At 45.8% G+C, this 13,099-nt stretch overlaps 3 protein-coding genes across 3 annotated transcripts; all 3 read left to right on the top strand.

The window, feature by feature from the left end:
* Positions 1–402: 402 nt before the first annotated feature.
* Positions 403–2,547, top strand: PCYB_041390 (vacuolar protein sorting-associated protein 45; the record flags this gene model as incomplete). The annotated part of the gene is made up of 2 exons (XM_004225290.1): positions 403–1,245; positions 1,282–2,547. 2 exons carry the CDS (start codon positions 403–405, stop codon positions 2,545–2,547), a joined length of 2,109 nt encoding a protein of 702 aa, XP_004225338.1.
* A 1,105-nt stretch (positions 2,548–3,652) lies between these two features.
* On the top strand, positions 3,653–8,615 carry PCYB_041380 (hypothetical protein; the record flags this gene model as incomplete). Its single annotated transcript, XM_004225289.1, has 2 exons — positions 3,653–3,856; positions 4,026–8,615. The coding sequence occupies 2 exons, from the start codon at positions 3,653–3,655 to the stop codon at positions 8,613–8,615; spliced, it is 4,794 nt and encodes a 1,597-aa protein (XP_004225337.1).
* Positions 8,616–11,213: 2,598 nt separating this feature from the next.
* Positions 11,214–12,758, top strand: PCYB_041370 (MtN3/saliva family; the record flags this gene model as incomplete). The annotated part of the gene is made up of 1 exon (XM_004225288.1): positions 11,214–12,758. A coding segment is annotated over one exon (1,545 nt), but the record flags the coding sequence as incomplete, so codon positions are not given.
* Between the last annotated feature and the right edge of the window lie 341 nt (positions 12,759–13,099).

Here is a 13,099-nt window from a genome sequence, read left to right as displayed (position 1 = left end):
AGTTTTAGAGGGACATACCGTAGCACGAGCCGACTGGCCTGATCAGAAAAAAAACGCAAAACAGTACAATGCAAAAAAGGCCAGTGCGAAAGGGACGAGCAGACCACACGAAGCGTGATCGTGCTAATAGTAATAGCGGGCATGAGGAGTATGCCCGTGTGGCTATTCACCCCAGTTGAGGAAGGCCCTCCGGAAGGTGCAGCCCGATGTGGGTCACTCGATGAAGCTCGTCCGGAGGGACCAAGCTGGACGAAAGCTGCACGGTGAAAGCTGCGTGACTTAAGCTGCGTGACGTAAGCTGCGTGACGTAAGCTGCCTGACTTAAGCTGCGTGCTGCATACAACGCACCACTCGTGACGCGTGACCTTGCATGTTTGGCGTTGCCCCCACCCCGCCCCCAAAATGGAGATCAACCCGTACGTGTTTAAGAGCCTAGTGCAGATCTACGAGGAGTATCTGAATCTGATCATACACCGAGTGAAGGGTTACAAAGTGCTGATCCTGGACGACGAGACGAAGACGATCATTTCGCTCATCTTCTCACACTCCTACATCCTAGAAAAGGAGATCTTCCTCACGTTGAATTTTAACGACAATAACATTTTCGAAGATGCAACGAGTAGCGGTGGAAAAAGTGACAAGTTTGACTTCAAGAATTACAAAATAAAAAACCTGAAGCATCTGAAGGCTATTTTCCTGTTAAGGCCAACACATACAAATATCCTAAAGTTAATGAAGGAGTTGAGGAGGCCAATATTCCTAGAGTATTATCTCTTCTTCACCAATGTCCTGAGTGATAGGTACACGGAGAAGCTAGCCAAGGCGGATGAATTCGAAGTCGTAAAAAATATCATGGAGTACTACATAGATGCGTATGTCCTTCATGATAATTTGTTTTCCCTAAATATTGACTACACGTCTTTTTTGTACAAAAATGATGATAAGCATTGCCTTTCCATGGGAGATAGAGGTAGGAACAGGAGGAAAAAGAAAGGCCCTTTTGTGAAAAATACACAAGGTATGCTTTGGTCTGATGGTAAGTACAACCTAGGGGAAGCTAGAAATAAATATGATAAGCTTACAATAGATGAATTTGGACAAATTGGGGAAGGAAACAAGGATGGTTTCTCCAATGCACAACTTTTTCAAAATAGTAGTGATTACAACGCCAGCACTGTTGTCGATGATGATGTGAGCAACTACTCCAGCTTTGCTCTGTTTGAAAATCAAGTCGTCCAAAGAATAGTGGATGGAGTTTTCTCCCTTCTCTGCTCCGTTAAGCAAGTACCTGATATCATCTACAATAGGAACTCTCCCATTTGTAAGCACATAATTGATTTGTTAAAAATTAAGATGCTAAGAAATGAGTCTGTTTTTTCTGCCGTATTGGATTCATACGAAAGGTACAATGGAGAGGTAGAGAGACAGATAAAAATGGCTAGTCAGCAGGGAGAACATAGTAACTACCAATTTAATAGTATCATCGGGAATCAGCCTGTGAATATGGGAACTGAGGGGAACTGCTGTTATATGATAATTCTGGATAGAAGAGAAGATCCCATCACTCCGCTGCTAACCCAGTGGACCTACCAAGCAATGCTACATGAACTCATCGGTATAGAGAACAACAAAATAAATTTGGGAAACAACTCAGAAGAATCTCAAATAGTGATGTCATGTATGTATGACGATTTTTACAATGAGCATTTGTTTGATAATTTTGGAGATCTCGGAAAAGCAGTCAAAACTTATGTAGATGTATACCAAGAGGAGACATCTAAAAAAAGTAACTTAGAATCCATAGATGATATCCAAAAGTTTATAGAGATCTATCCAAATTATAAAAAGCTATCTGGGAATGTTACTAAGCATGTGAATATCCTTCACAAGTTTTCCGAAATTGTAGAGAAGAGACAACTATTTTACATCTCCGAGTTAGAACAGTCCATAGCCATTTATTACAAAAAAAGTGAACACTTCAAGCAAGTCATCGAGACGATCAGAAATGATACGTACACTAATTATGATGTGTTACGGTTGTCTTTGTTGTATTCTCTTAAGTATGAGGATGAAGAAGAAGTGGAGATGATAAAAACGGAATTGACCAAAAGGAATATAGACAAAGATCAAGTGCTACTGATAGATGCCTTACTAATGTATGCAAATGAAGAAGCGAGGAATAATCAGCTATTCAAAGAGCAGACTTTTTTAGACTTTGCAAAAACGACGATAACGAGAACGATAAAAGGGACTTCCAATGTTTTTACGCTACACAAATCGTACATTTATTACCTCATTGAAGATTTGATGAAATGTAAGTTGGACAGTCACACGTACACGACGACCAACTTGCTCAACATCGAGCCGAATGTGAATAAGCGAGTCAACTCCATGATCGTGTTCTTCATCGGGGGGGCCACCTACGAGGAGTACCGCGACCTGCAGTACTTGAGCAAGCGGTACAATATTTCCTTTCTGCTCGGCGCCACGCAGCTCCACAACTCGCAGTCCTTCCTGGCGGACGCGCTGCAGCTGGTCAAGGACTGACGCGGGGGGGGCAGCCGCGCGCCGCAGTCGCCCGGAAGGACTGCTAGTTGTGTCCCCCGTTTCGTCTGCCCTTTTTGGTTCCCCCGTTTCGTCTGCCCTTTTTGGTTCCCCCGTTTCGTCTGCCCTTTTTGGTTCCCCCGTTTCGTCTTCTCCTTTTTGTTTCCCCCATTTCGTCTTCTCTTTTTTGTTTCCCCTTTTTGGTGCCCCTTTTCTTTGCCCCTTTTTTCCGTTAACCCCACGAAGGTGCCCCAAACGTGACCATTTCCCCATTTGGCATTTTTCCTACCATTGCCCCGTTAAACACCCCATTGGGATACCAAACGATCGATCAGAGTGGCCCCAAGTCGTGCCACATGATTGAGAAGCGTCCCGTCCCATAGCTACACCGCGTGGGGAACTCGTACAGCGGCGACGCAGTTACGTCTCGCGCAGGGGCGTCTCTTCCCCCGAGGTGTGCGCCTATCCGAATATAGTCGTACAGCAGTTTAGCCGCGCACATTTGAGACTCACGCGCTCCTCTTCTTTCAAAGTTTAAACGTGCCCTGCTTGGCGTTTTCCCCTTCTGAGCCATTGGCTTCAAAAAAAAAAAAAAAAAAAAAAGTTACCTGACTGTTCAGGCAAATTGTGCCATTTTTGCAGTGTAGGTAGCGAAATATCTGACCAGAGAGAGAACGAAAAAAAAAAAAAGCTTGCACACACGTAAACACTCGGGGACGCCAAACGAAAAAATGTAACAGAACAGCTCTTCACACACATGCTGTTTAACCCCTGTGCATACACTTTGGAAAAGGCGCACATTAGCGTGGCCCCATACTGGTGAGGGAGAAAAATCACACGGTAAGAAAGAGTAAGGCAGAGGAAATAAACCAAGCGGAATACACGCATATAAATACACACACGGGTGTATACCTATTTATGTGTGTTTAATTTTTTTGAACATCCCCACCGCAAGCCTACCAACGTTGCAACGCCAAGCAAATTAACCAACTGCGCTGAAGAGTGAAAAGGCGCCCTTCGTTGGGAGAAACAAAGTGGAGCATGCAAAACGAATGTGGCCGAAAATTCCTGTGCAGAAAGAGGAAGCGCTCAATTCGCGAAGCATTCAATGGAATTTGGAGTAGCCCCCTTAGGAAATGATGCAGCGAAGGGAATCGAATTCACCCCGGAATACGTGCACGGGTACTGTGGGGGCAGAAATAACATTCTCAAGTTCGCCAATAGAAAGGTTATCTACCCTGTTGACAATTTGGTTGTGGTGTACGATCTGCTGGACCGAGTGCAGTCCATCTTTGCGCAACACCTGAATGAGGTAGCGAAAAAAAAAAAAAAGAGCAAAAAATGGGTTTAGCATAATTTGGCTCAATTTTTTTCGTTTTCATCGCGTGTACGTTTTGCTAATTTGTTTATGTGGAAATGCCACACCTGGAGTGTAACCCGTAATCGAATTGCCCGCACCGTTCGTCTTGCCCAATTTTCAGGTGACCCTGGTCAGGTGCAGAGAAAGAGGCAGAACTGTCCTGAGCGCAGAGGAGAGCAACAGCCATGTGAGAATATACCTATGGGACAAGCACAACTTTAAAATTTTAGCCAAAATAAAGATAAAGAAGAAACACTTTCTCGATCTAGAGTTTTTAAACGATGGGGAAATTTTCCTTCTGTGCAAGTGGGCTGGTAAGCTAGTCTGTTTGGTTCTGTCCGTGGAGAGCTGCCGCGACAGGGGGGTACGTCTCAGGAGGAGCAGCGTGTGCGTGGTGAAGGCGGCAGAGGGGCGTTACGAAGCGGCGCAACGGAGAAGAAGGCAGAATGCGGAGGAAGAAGAAGAAAAAGAAGAAGAAAATGACGACGACGATGATGATGATGATGGCAACTGTGTCAACCGTGGCAGCCGTGGGGATGCCATCACAAAGCTTGAGAGACATCTCATCAGAAGGGCGTCCACGGGGGGGAGCAGTGCTTTCCGGCTGTTCAGGCAAAAGCGCGCAAGAAATGACGCACACATAATTGCCAACCGAAGGGCAAAAGGGGCTACTCCTGAGAAGTCCTACTTTAGGAAGATAACCATGACGGGTGCCGCAAACTTCGTGCAGGTGGAAGAGCGCAGAAAAGGGGAACATCCACATTATGACATAGCGTTTGTAATCCCATTTGTGAAGGAGAGAAAAAGGTCCAACAGGGTGCTAACGGAATTTAGAGTGTCCGTACCGACTGACAATAACGTGTGCATATACAACGGGGAGTACATGTTGGCTTACGTGATGAAAAATGGCGTCCTTTACGAAAGGCTGAGGAGTGAACGTGTTAGCAGTGCCTCCTTTTTAAATGATGGCAGTTTTTCCAGAGCAGAGCAGGGTCTCCATTTTTTTTCTTTCCTTTCGATGGACCTATTTGTGAATGGCTTACGTTTGTGTGACCTCTCAGGGGAAGGGGAAATAAAAAGAGATGAATCGCATAGGGGGTTCCCAGTATTGGCAGACGGCTCAGTTGGGGAACGGACAATCTGGGAGGAGGGAAATTCACCCAATGTTGGTCCATTAACGAACGAGGAGCAGCTTGACATGAGAAAATGCGTGACTAATCAGTTTGACAATTTTTTCGGGGATGAAATTAGTGCCGTCGCGGTTGTCACCTGTTTGTGTGTAAACGAGGACGACGACATAGATGTTGTTTTGAAGCTACAGGAGGGAGTCCAACATGGTGAACGAAACAGTAACTCAGAAGTGAACCCCCTAAAACGGAGAAGCGTGAAGAAGGCCCCCCCACGAAGAAAAAAAATCCTCGTGGTGGGGTCCAAACGAGGCATAATCATAATCGTAGATTTTAGAAGACCCCACAGGGTAGAGCATTTAAGGAAGATTACCTCCGACGGGATTGTCTCAATTTTTACTCATCAAAATTGGCTAGTGGTACTGAGCTCCTCGGGGGTGTTACATTTTTTGGGGATGCCCAATTATGAGGCATCTAAATCGGTTGACATATTTTGCTCAGGGGGTGTAGACTCTCCCTCTTTTGGTAGCAGCAGATTGTCGACCACGAGAGGGACATCCGATTGTACGCTTCTGGAGAGGGGATCCCTAAATTCATTTAGAGGAAGTCTCCCTAGTAGCAGGAGTGGCGTCCAAATGGGAGGAAACAACTCAACACGTAGCTGTACTGAGAAGAAGGGAAAGGAATCATCTGTAGGGTTATGTTCTTCCTCCGTTAAGAAGAGTCCAACCCTGAATAGCAAGGAGAGTAAAAGGACCATATGTGCTTCTTGCCTGCTGGATATTTACACCCTCGTGTTGGGAACCACAAATGATGAGATGATTCTTCACAATTTTATTTCCAATGAGATGTGCTCAATTTATCAAAACAGGCAGAAGATAAAGTGCTTCACGTTAGACACTGATAATTTATTTTACAATGTAGAAAGGGGTCTGTACAAAATGAGTTTAATTCAGTATAACTCCCCTGTGAAGGTGTTGACTTTAACGGAGGGACCCATTTCATCCTTTGTGTTCCTCTCAAGTGGGGTGTTAATATGCGGGACGGCGAGGGGTGGTTTGTGCTTCTTCGCCCTTTCGGACGGAGGGGCCAAAGTGATTAACAAGGTTCGCCTGAGGGAGTTTGCCGCAGCAGGGGGGAGGGGCGTTAGCAGCGTTAGTGGAGTTAGCAGCGTTAGGGGCGTTCGCAGCACCCAGAACGTTCGCAGCACTCAGAACATTCCCAACATTTCCAACATCCCCAACATCCCGAACATGCGGGGTAAAAACTCACTGGTAGGAAGAGAAGAGGAAGAGAAAAAGGGTCCCAAGAAAGAGAACCTAAACGAAGTCATATGCTCAATTGGCAAAGTGGTACCTAATTGGAGAGTGGCCAAACGAAGGAACGGTGGAGGGATGAATGAAGTGACACCTCGGGAGGAACAAATCAGTTGGCTAGTCCTGAACAACGCAAGGAATATCCTGTTGTGCGCAACTGAACGGTGCATATATCTGTTTAGAATCCACGTAGGGGGAAATGAAAAGGTCGATTTGAGGTACCTCAGGTGCCTCCATTTTGAGTGCACCATTGTTCATGTAAATTTGGTCCCAAATTACGACAACTTGTTCTACGTCGCAGTGAGGGAGGGTATTCATAACACGAGTGGTAGCAACCGCTACAGCTATCACTTGTGCTCCTTTAGCTGCGCCAAAAGTAGGAGAGTCAAAATGGTTGACCTGTACAGGAACGTGTTGCTTGAAAGTATACGCTTTTGTCCTTTTCTGCTTCCACGTGAGGAACGCTTTGGTTTGCTAAAGGATAAAGTTGTTTGCCTTTTGAATCCTTACACCTTTGCAGTGTATTCATGCCGTGTTAGGAAAATCCCGAAGCGGGACCAGGCAAATGCACAAAGAGGGGTGAGCAACCACTTAAGCTGCGTTACCTCCTGGGGAGAATTAACAAGCGGAGGAAAAAATCACTCCAAGGAAAGACCTACAGTTTGTCCCTTCAGAAATGCCCACATGGATGTTAGCCTTTTTTGGAAAAGTGGGAAGACGGATCGTAGAGGTCCAAATGAGTTGACGATCCATCAAGGGGCGCAACGCAAATTGGGGGAAGCGGTCAAGGGGGGGCCACACAGGAAAGAAGACACCTGTAAAGCGCCGCTTAGCAATGGCCAGTCCAGCAACACGCCGCTTAGAAAGAACCGCCGCGCTAACCGCAAGCAGGGCGTCGACAAGCTCAAGCCAAGACGTGAAGCAACGCTGAAGGGGTCTCCCAACTTGAGCGCAGAAAACGACCAGGAGAAGGAAAGGCAAGAAGAATTCAGCGGAAGGAAAATGAAGGACTACACAAAATATAAACTATTGAGAAATATTTTGCAAAAAAGGAAAAGCCTGGAGAGTGATGGATTCTTTCTAGGCGCTAATCGAAATGTGGCACTCGATATGGGGGAGAGGTATAAAACACATTTGGGAGTCCCCCCCGGTGAGGGTCAAGAAGGGGAAGAAAAAAATACTAATCTAAGGGGAAATAACGGGTACATTCAGATGAACGAGGAGGAGAAGAAGAAGAAGGAAGCGGAGAAGAAGGATGGGCCAATTTCCAACCGGTGTAACGGAGACACAGTTGATCAGAACAAAGTTACAAGGAGACCAACCCTCAGGAGGTGGAGTCCAGAAGACTCTGTAAAAAAATATTTAAGGAAGTACTTGGGTGTCGTTTTTGTGCACGAGGGTGAGGAAACGGGAAGGACTTGCAACAACGGGGAGGAAGGCCAGGACGGTGCTTCTCCTGGTGACAAACAGGAGGAGGTAAATTTCCCCCCAAGCGAAGGAATCACTGGCAAGGTGAACACGCGAAAATCACACATGGGGAGTAGATACACCCAGGGAGGCACCCCCATGCAGGGCATATCAGTTAAACCGTTGGGGGGGGATAACGATGTTGGGAGAACAAAGCTGAAAGGGAAGAAAACGCTTATTCGTGAAAAAGCTCTTAATGGAGGATTCCCGAGGGGCATTCCTCACAGTGGGGTGAGGTGTAACCATAGGGGCGACGGCAAAAGGGGAACAAGTAATTATACTTCCGCACAGGCATGTGATAAGCGTGAAGTGTGCGTAAACAGTGGAGATGCCCCCAGAGGGGGGAGAGCCCCTATTGATGACTACACAGATGGGATAAACAAAGACGTTGTTAAGCTGAACAATCACGCGCAGCGTATGTTCGATCGAGAGGAGGGTAACGCACAGTGGAACCCTTGTGTTGTTAATAAGGGGGAAAATAGCCCCAACACGTTTTCCACGACGAACCAAAAAAGTGATCCTAAAAAAATTTGCCGCATGACAACACAGAATGATAAAATAAAGCCAGGAAAGGCACGTAAGCACGTGGTGCTACGTCAGATGGGGAAAGACATTCAGTCGAGAGAAAATGGAGAGGTGAAGTACCCTTTTAACATGTGCAAAATTCAGGAGAAAGAAAAAGTCGATGGGAGGAAGACTCTCGTGGATGACAGGGTCACCTCACGACGGGACTGTACAAATGTGTATATTAAGGCCCCATTTGCGATTAATTCGATCGAAATTGTGCCTGATCATAGATGATGCGAATGTACGCTTTGTTCAATCCGTGATGGTGCGTGGAGGCAAGTGCGACTGCGGCTTATGCGGCTTATGCGGCCTCTGCTGCTTCTGTGGCCTCTGCGTATGGGGATTTCCCCCTTTTGTGAATTGCGCGTTGGAAGAGCGGAAAATGAAAAAGAGCATTCTAGCTTACAAAAATGCCATATGTTAAACTGGATGGCAACTTCGCTACCTGCAGCTAGCTTTTTTTATAATTTTTTTTTTTCCATCACCTTCGAAAAAGAGGTAACTTTTCAATTTTTTTATGAACTGTTCATAAAAAAGTGGTTAGCTAGTCAGAAAAAAAAAATTGTAAAAAAAAAGCTACCTATGTGTGAACACCCTTGCTGCATTCCCAAAAGTGAAAAAATGATTATCAGTAGGTGATTGAATGTACATTGGCCATTAGACAGAATTGCGAAAATGCAACTTTTAAATGATTCTGTTGTGAAAATGGCGGTTCAACAACGGTGTAAAGGGAAAAGTGGTGTTTACAATTGGAGATTCTTGTTCGAATGGAGCACCCCCCCCCTCATTGGGGAAGGCATAAAAGGAACGTGGCATTACGCTTAAGAAGGGATTTCCCCATTTGTTGGTAATTTACGCAGGTATGAGTATTTTTTTTTGTATATGTTCACGTGCGAGTATGGTCCACATGTAGCAATGGGGCGCGCTTTCACTAATATCATTTTGCGCACGGATTATCAGATAAATGGGCGAAGAGCGAACTGGTATCTGAGGGCAGGGGTTGAGAAAAAGGGTCCGTCCTTACCCCCCAAACGGTTAATCATATGTATATAAACATACACGCACACATTGGATTTTTCGATTTTTCGCCAAAGGCACTTTGCAAGAATAACTATGTTGGCCGTGGGAACTTGGCATGTGCGACCTAACCGATGGTTACATTTCATGCCATTTGTTCGATTGACCAAATGTGGGGTGCGGGACGGGTGGAACCCAGCGCGGTTTTATTTTATTTTGTTTTGTTTTTTTCAAAAGCGTTGAATTTAATTCTACACATGGGTGTTCAATTCAACCTCTTGTGGGTTACGTCGCGTCAGGTGTGCTCGCATGGAATTAACACACACCTGTATAGGCGGTGCGCACGTTGCGCTTGCACAGTTGGTATGTATATAAATATATACATATGTGTGTGCCCACTTCCTTTGTGTGACTTTTTCGTTTTTTTTTTTTTTCTTTTTCATTGCGAGAAGGGGACGCATAAGGTCAATTCGATTCGCCGGTGAATTAGGAATGGCCCACAACGCGAGGGGAAAAAAATTTGCTTGCCATATTTAACCTACCTGGATGGCTCACGGACGACCATACTGTTTTTACCCCTATGCAATTCTGCGCCATAAAAAGGATAAACGTGCAAATAGTTACCTATATGTACATGTACGTTTACACATGTATTTGTATATGCACTTTGTTGGGGGGGGGAGCATTTACCACGGGAACAGAAAAAAAAAAAAAAAAAAAAAAACAAGGGCTCATTTTCTTCCTTCTCAGCGTTGCTCGGTTTTGCTGCTCCCCCCCTCCTCCTTCCTCCGGAAGGCTGAAGTAAAAAAAAAAAAAAAGACAGTAATAATCACAGGCAAGAAACGATAAAAAAGGGCAAAAAAAAAAAAAAAAAATATTACGGAGAAATCGCAACTTTTCACAACAAAATTGACAATTGCGCGACGCAAGCAAAGTGACCAACTTGAGAGGGCAGCTTCTTTTTAAGTTTTTTCGGCCAAGTGTTTCTTCATCGATGCGCCATTAGTACTTACAGCCCACTCAAATTGTTGCGTGATTTTTTCCCCCCGCGGGATCGCATCCGAGGGGCGAAAATTATACGTACATATGAGTGCATATATTGTATATTACGTACATATTATATATATACACGTTTGCGCGTAAGTCCGCCCCCCGCGCCCCTGGCCAGGCAAATGGACCCATCTGACTTACTACTCAGATTGTACCGACCGTGAAGGGAAAACACTCCCACTGGTGAAGCCCCCGCATCCCTTCCCCAGCGAGATCAACTCGCCTTTTTTTTGTATTCTTCCGAGCAGAAAAAAGAAAAGGAAGGAAAAAAAAAAAAAATTGCCACGTTTTTTTATAAATTCATACCATCTTCAAACGTGTACTTTTTTTTTTTTAAGCCTTTGCGAGAGGGGGCGTGTCAATTTTGGATATGCCCAACTGGCCGAGCGCGTTTTGGCGTCGTTCGCGTCGTTCGAGTCGTACGCTGTTGTCCCCAGTTACGAAGTTGTAGAGTTACGAGGTTGCAGAGTTACGAAGTTGCAGAGTTACGAGGTTGCAGAGTTACGAAGTTGCAGAGTTACGAAGTTGCAGAGTGGCGAAGTTGCAAAGCTGCAGAGGCGAAGTTGTCAAGTTGCCAGATTTTGCCGAGTTGGCCAGTCGTAGCGCAGCCTCCAATTTGCCAGCCCTGCCGAGGCGCGAAGATTTACGAACGGCTTTCCAGACCTCCCGTGCCTTCCCCCACCCCCCTCACCTCTGCATGTTCAACTCCAAGAAATTCCCGCGGCCAAGCGTGGCTCGAAGTAGTTAACATAAAAAAAAAATGAAATGGGTATTTCGAAAAGGCTCGCACTTTTTGTAGCCTTTGTGCTTTTTTTCTGGTGTTATGATCGAGTGCAGTGCGATGAGGGAGCTATGAGAGGAGCTCCCAGCGGGGCCACCCCCCCCAACGAGGAGAAGGCGGGCATAGCGGCCAACTCGGGGATCGCAGCTACCACCCCGGGGAACGGAGCTACCACCCCCGGGGGAGAAGGCAAAGATAAAGGCCAAGAAGGCAGTGCAAATTTAAAGGGCGGCGCTTCCAAGGAGCAAGCCGCGAAGGGGGAGACAGCCACCTCTCCGGCAAGTGGCGCAGAAGGAGCACAGGCACAGACGACCTTTTTGCAGAGCAACGAGAGGCAGCAGGCGAGCAAGGATGGCGGAGCGAACAAGGATAATGCGAACAGTGCGAACAGTGTGAGCAGCGCGACCAACAAGGACAATGCGAACAGTGTGAACAGCGCGACCGAGGAGGAACACTCCGTGGTTAAGGAAATGACCCCCAAGGAGGAGCCGCCAAACGAGGGGAGCGCCAAAGGAAAGGACGGCGCGGCGGAGAAGGCTGGAGCGCTTCGCAGCGGGGGAAGCAGTGGTGGAAGCAGCGGTGAGGCGAAAGGCATATCAAACGGTGTGACAAACGATGCGTCAAACGGTGCGTCAAACGGTGCGTCAAACGACGCGTCAAACGGCGCGCCAAAGGAAGATGCCGCAAGCAAAAGCACCAAGGAGGAGTTCTACGACGAACTGAAGAAACAAAACGAAGAAGAAAAAAATGCAGACATGAATTTTTTGAAAATATTATCCATCGCATCATCCCTTTTTATGCAGTTAGTGTTATTCCCTTCTATTATTAAAATGATAAAGAAGAAAACGACAGGAGAGGTAGATGGCTTACCCTACGTGGTACTTTTATTTTCATCATTCCTGTGGTTGGTTTATGGGATGCTGTTGAATAACTCTGCTATTGTTTGTCCCAACTTAGTAGGTCTGGTATTGGGAGCATTTTACTCTCTGATGTATCACAAATATTGCAAGAACATGTGGCTAAAACAGAAGCTATTTTCCTATTACAAGATCTGTGGCTTTATATGCCTTTTGCTTTACGCCTTTCTATACGTGTTGACTTATGAGCAGTATGAGTTATTCGTTGGATTTATGGCATTCATTTCGAGTATAGTTAACTTTGGTGCCCCTTTGTCTTACGTACAGATAGTGATTAAAAAGAAGAACTCCTCCCTTATCCCGTTGGAAATAGCTACAGGTAGTTTGGTGTGCTCATTTTTGTGGGTGACCTATGGGTTTACCATCAAGGATGGCTTTGTCATTGTACCCAACCTCTGTGGATTTATCTTAAGTCTGTTACAGATTGCTTTAATTTTATTATATTCCAACAAGGAGGCTATTGTTAATTATGAAGATGGAGAACAGGTTGATTTTGTGACGGACAGTGGGGGGATGCATGTTAGTAGGAAGAATCGCTACACACCTACAGAGAATCATATTTTTTTGAATGATTTTAATTTGGATCCAGAAAATAAGATGGGGAGTTCCGAAGTGTGTACTCGTGCGACAAACTATTCGAATAACGGAAGTAGCAGTAATATCAACAGTGGGAATAATGCGAATAGCTCCTTTTTAGACTTATCGTATGACGAGACTTCTCCCCTTACGGGCACCAACTTTGGTAGTGGCTTCTCTCACGGCGGCGCTCCTCGGCAAGGCTACCTCAATCGGTCTGGCAGCACGCAGCAGGACTCTCCCCTCACCTTCTGAGCGACCATCGGGGGGCCTAGCGAGGGAGCATATTGACTGCGTCCCGCCGCTTTGCCCACTTCTGTTCTGTTCTGTTCTTTTTTTTTTTTTTTTTTTTTTTTTTTTTATTTTGTTAAAAGGGG

This window comes from Plasmodium cynomolgi, chromosome 4 (assembly GCF_000321355.1).
Source record: "Plasmodium cynomolgi strain B DNA, chromosome 4, whole genome shotgun sequence".
NCBI classification, from domain to species: domain Eukaryota; phylum Apicomplexa; class Aconoidasida; order Haemosporida; family Plasmodiidae; genus Plasmodium; species Plasmodium cynomolgi.
This window is presented reverse-complemented; position numbering and strand designations above follow the sequence as displayed.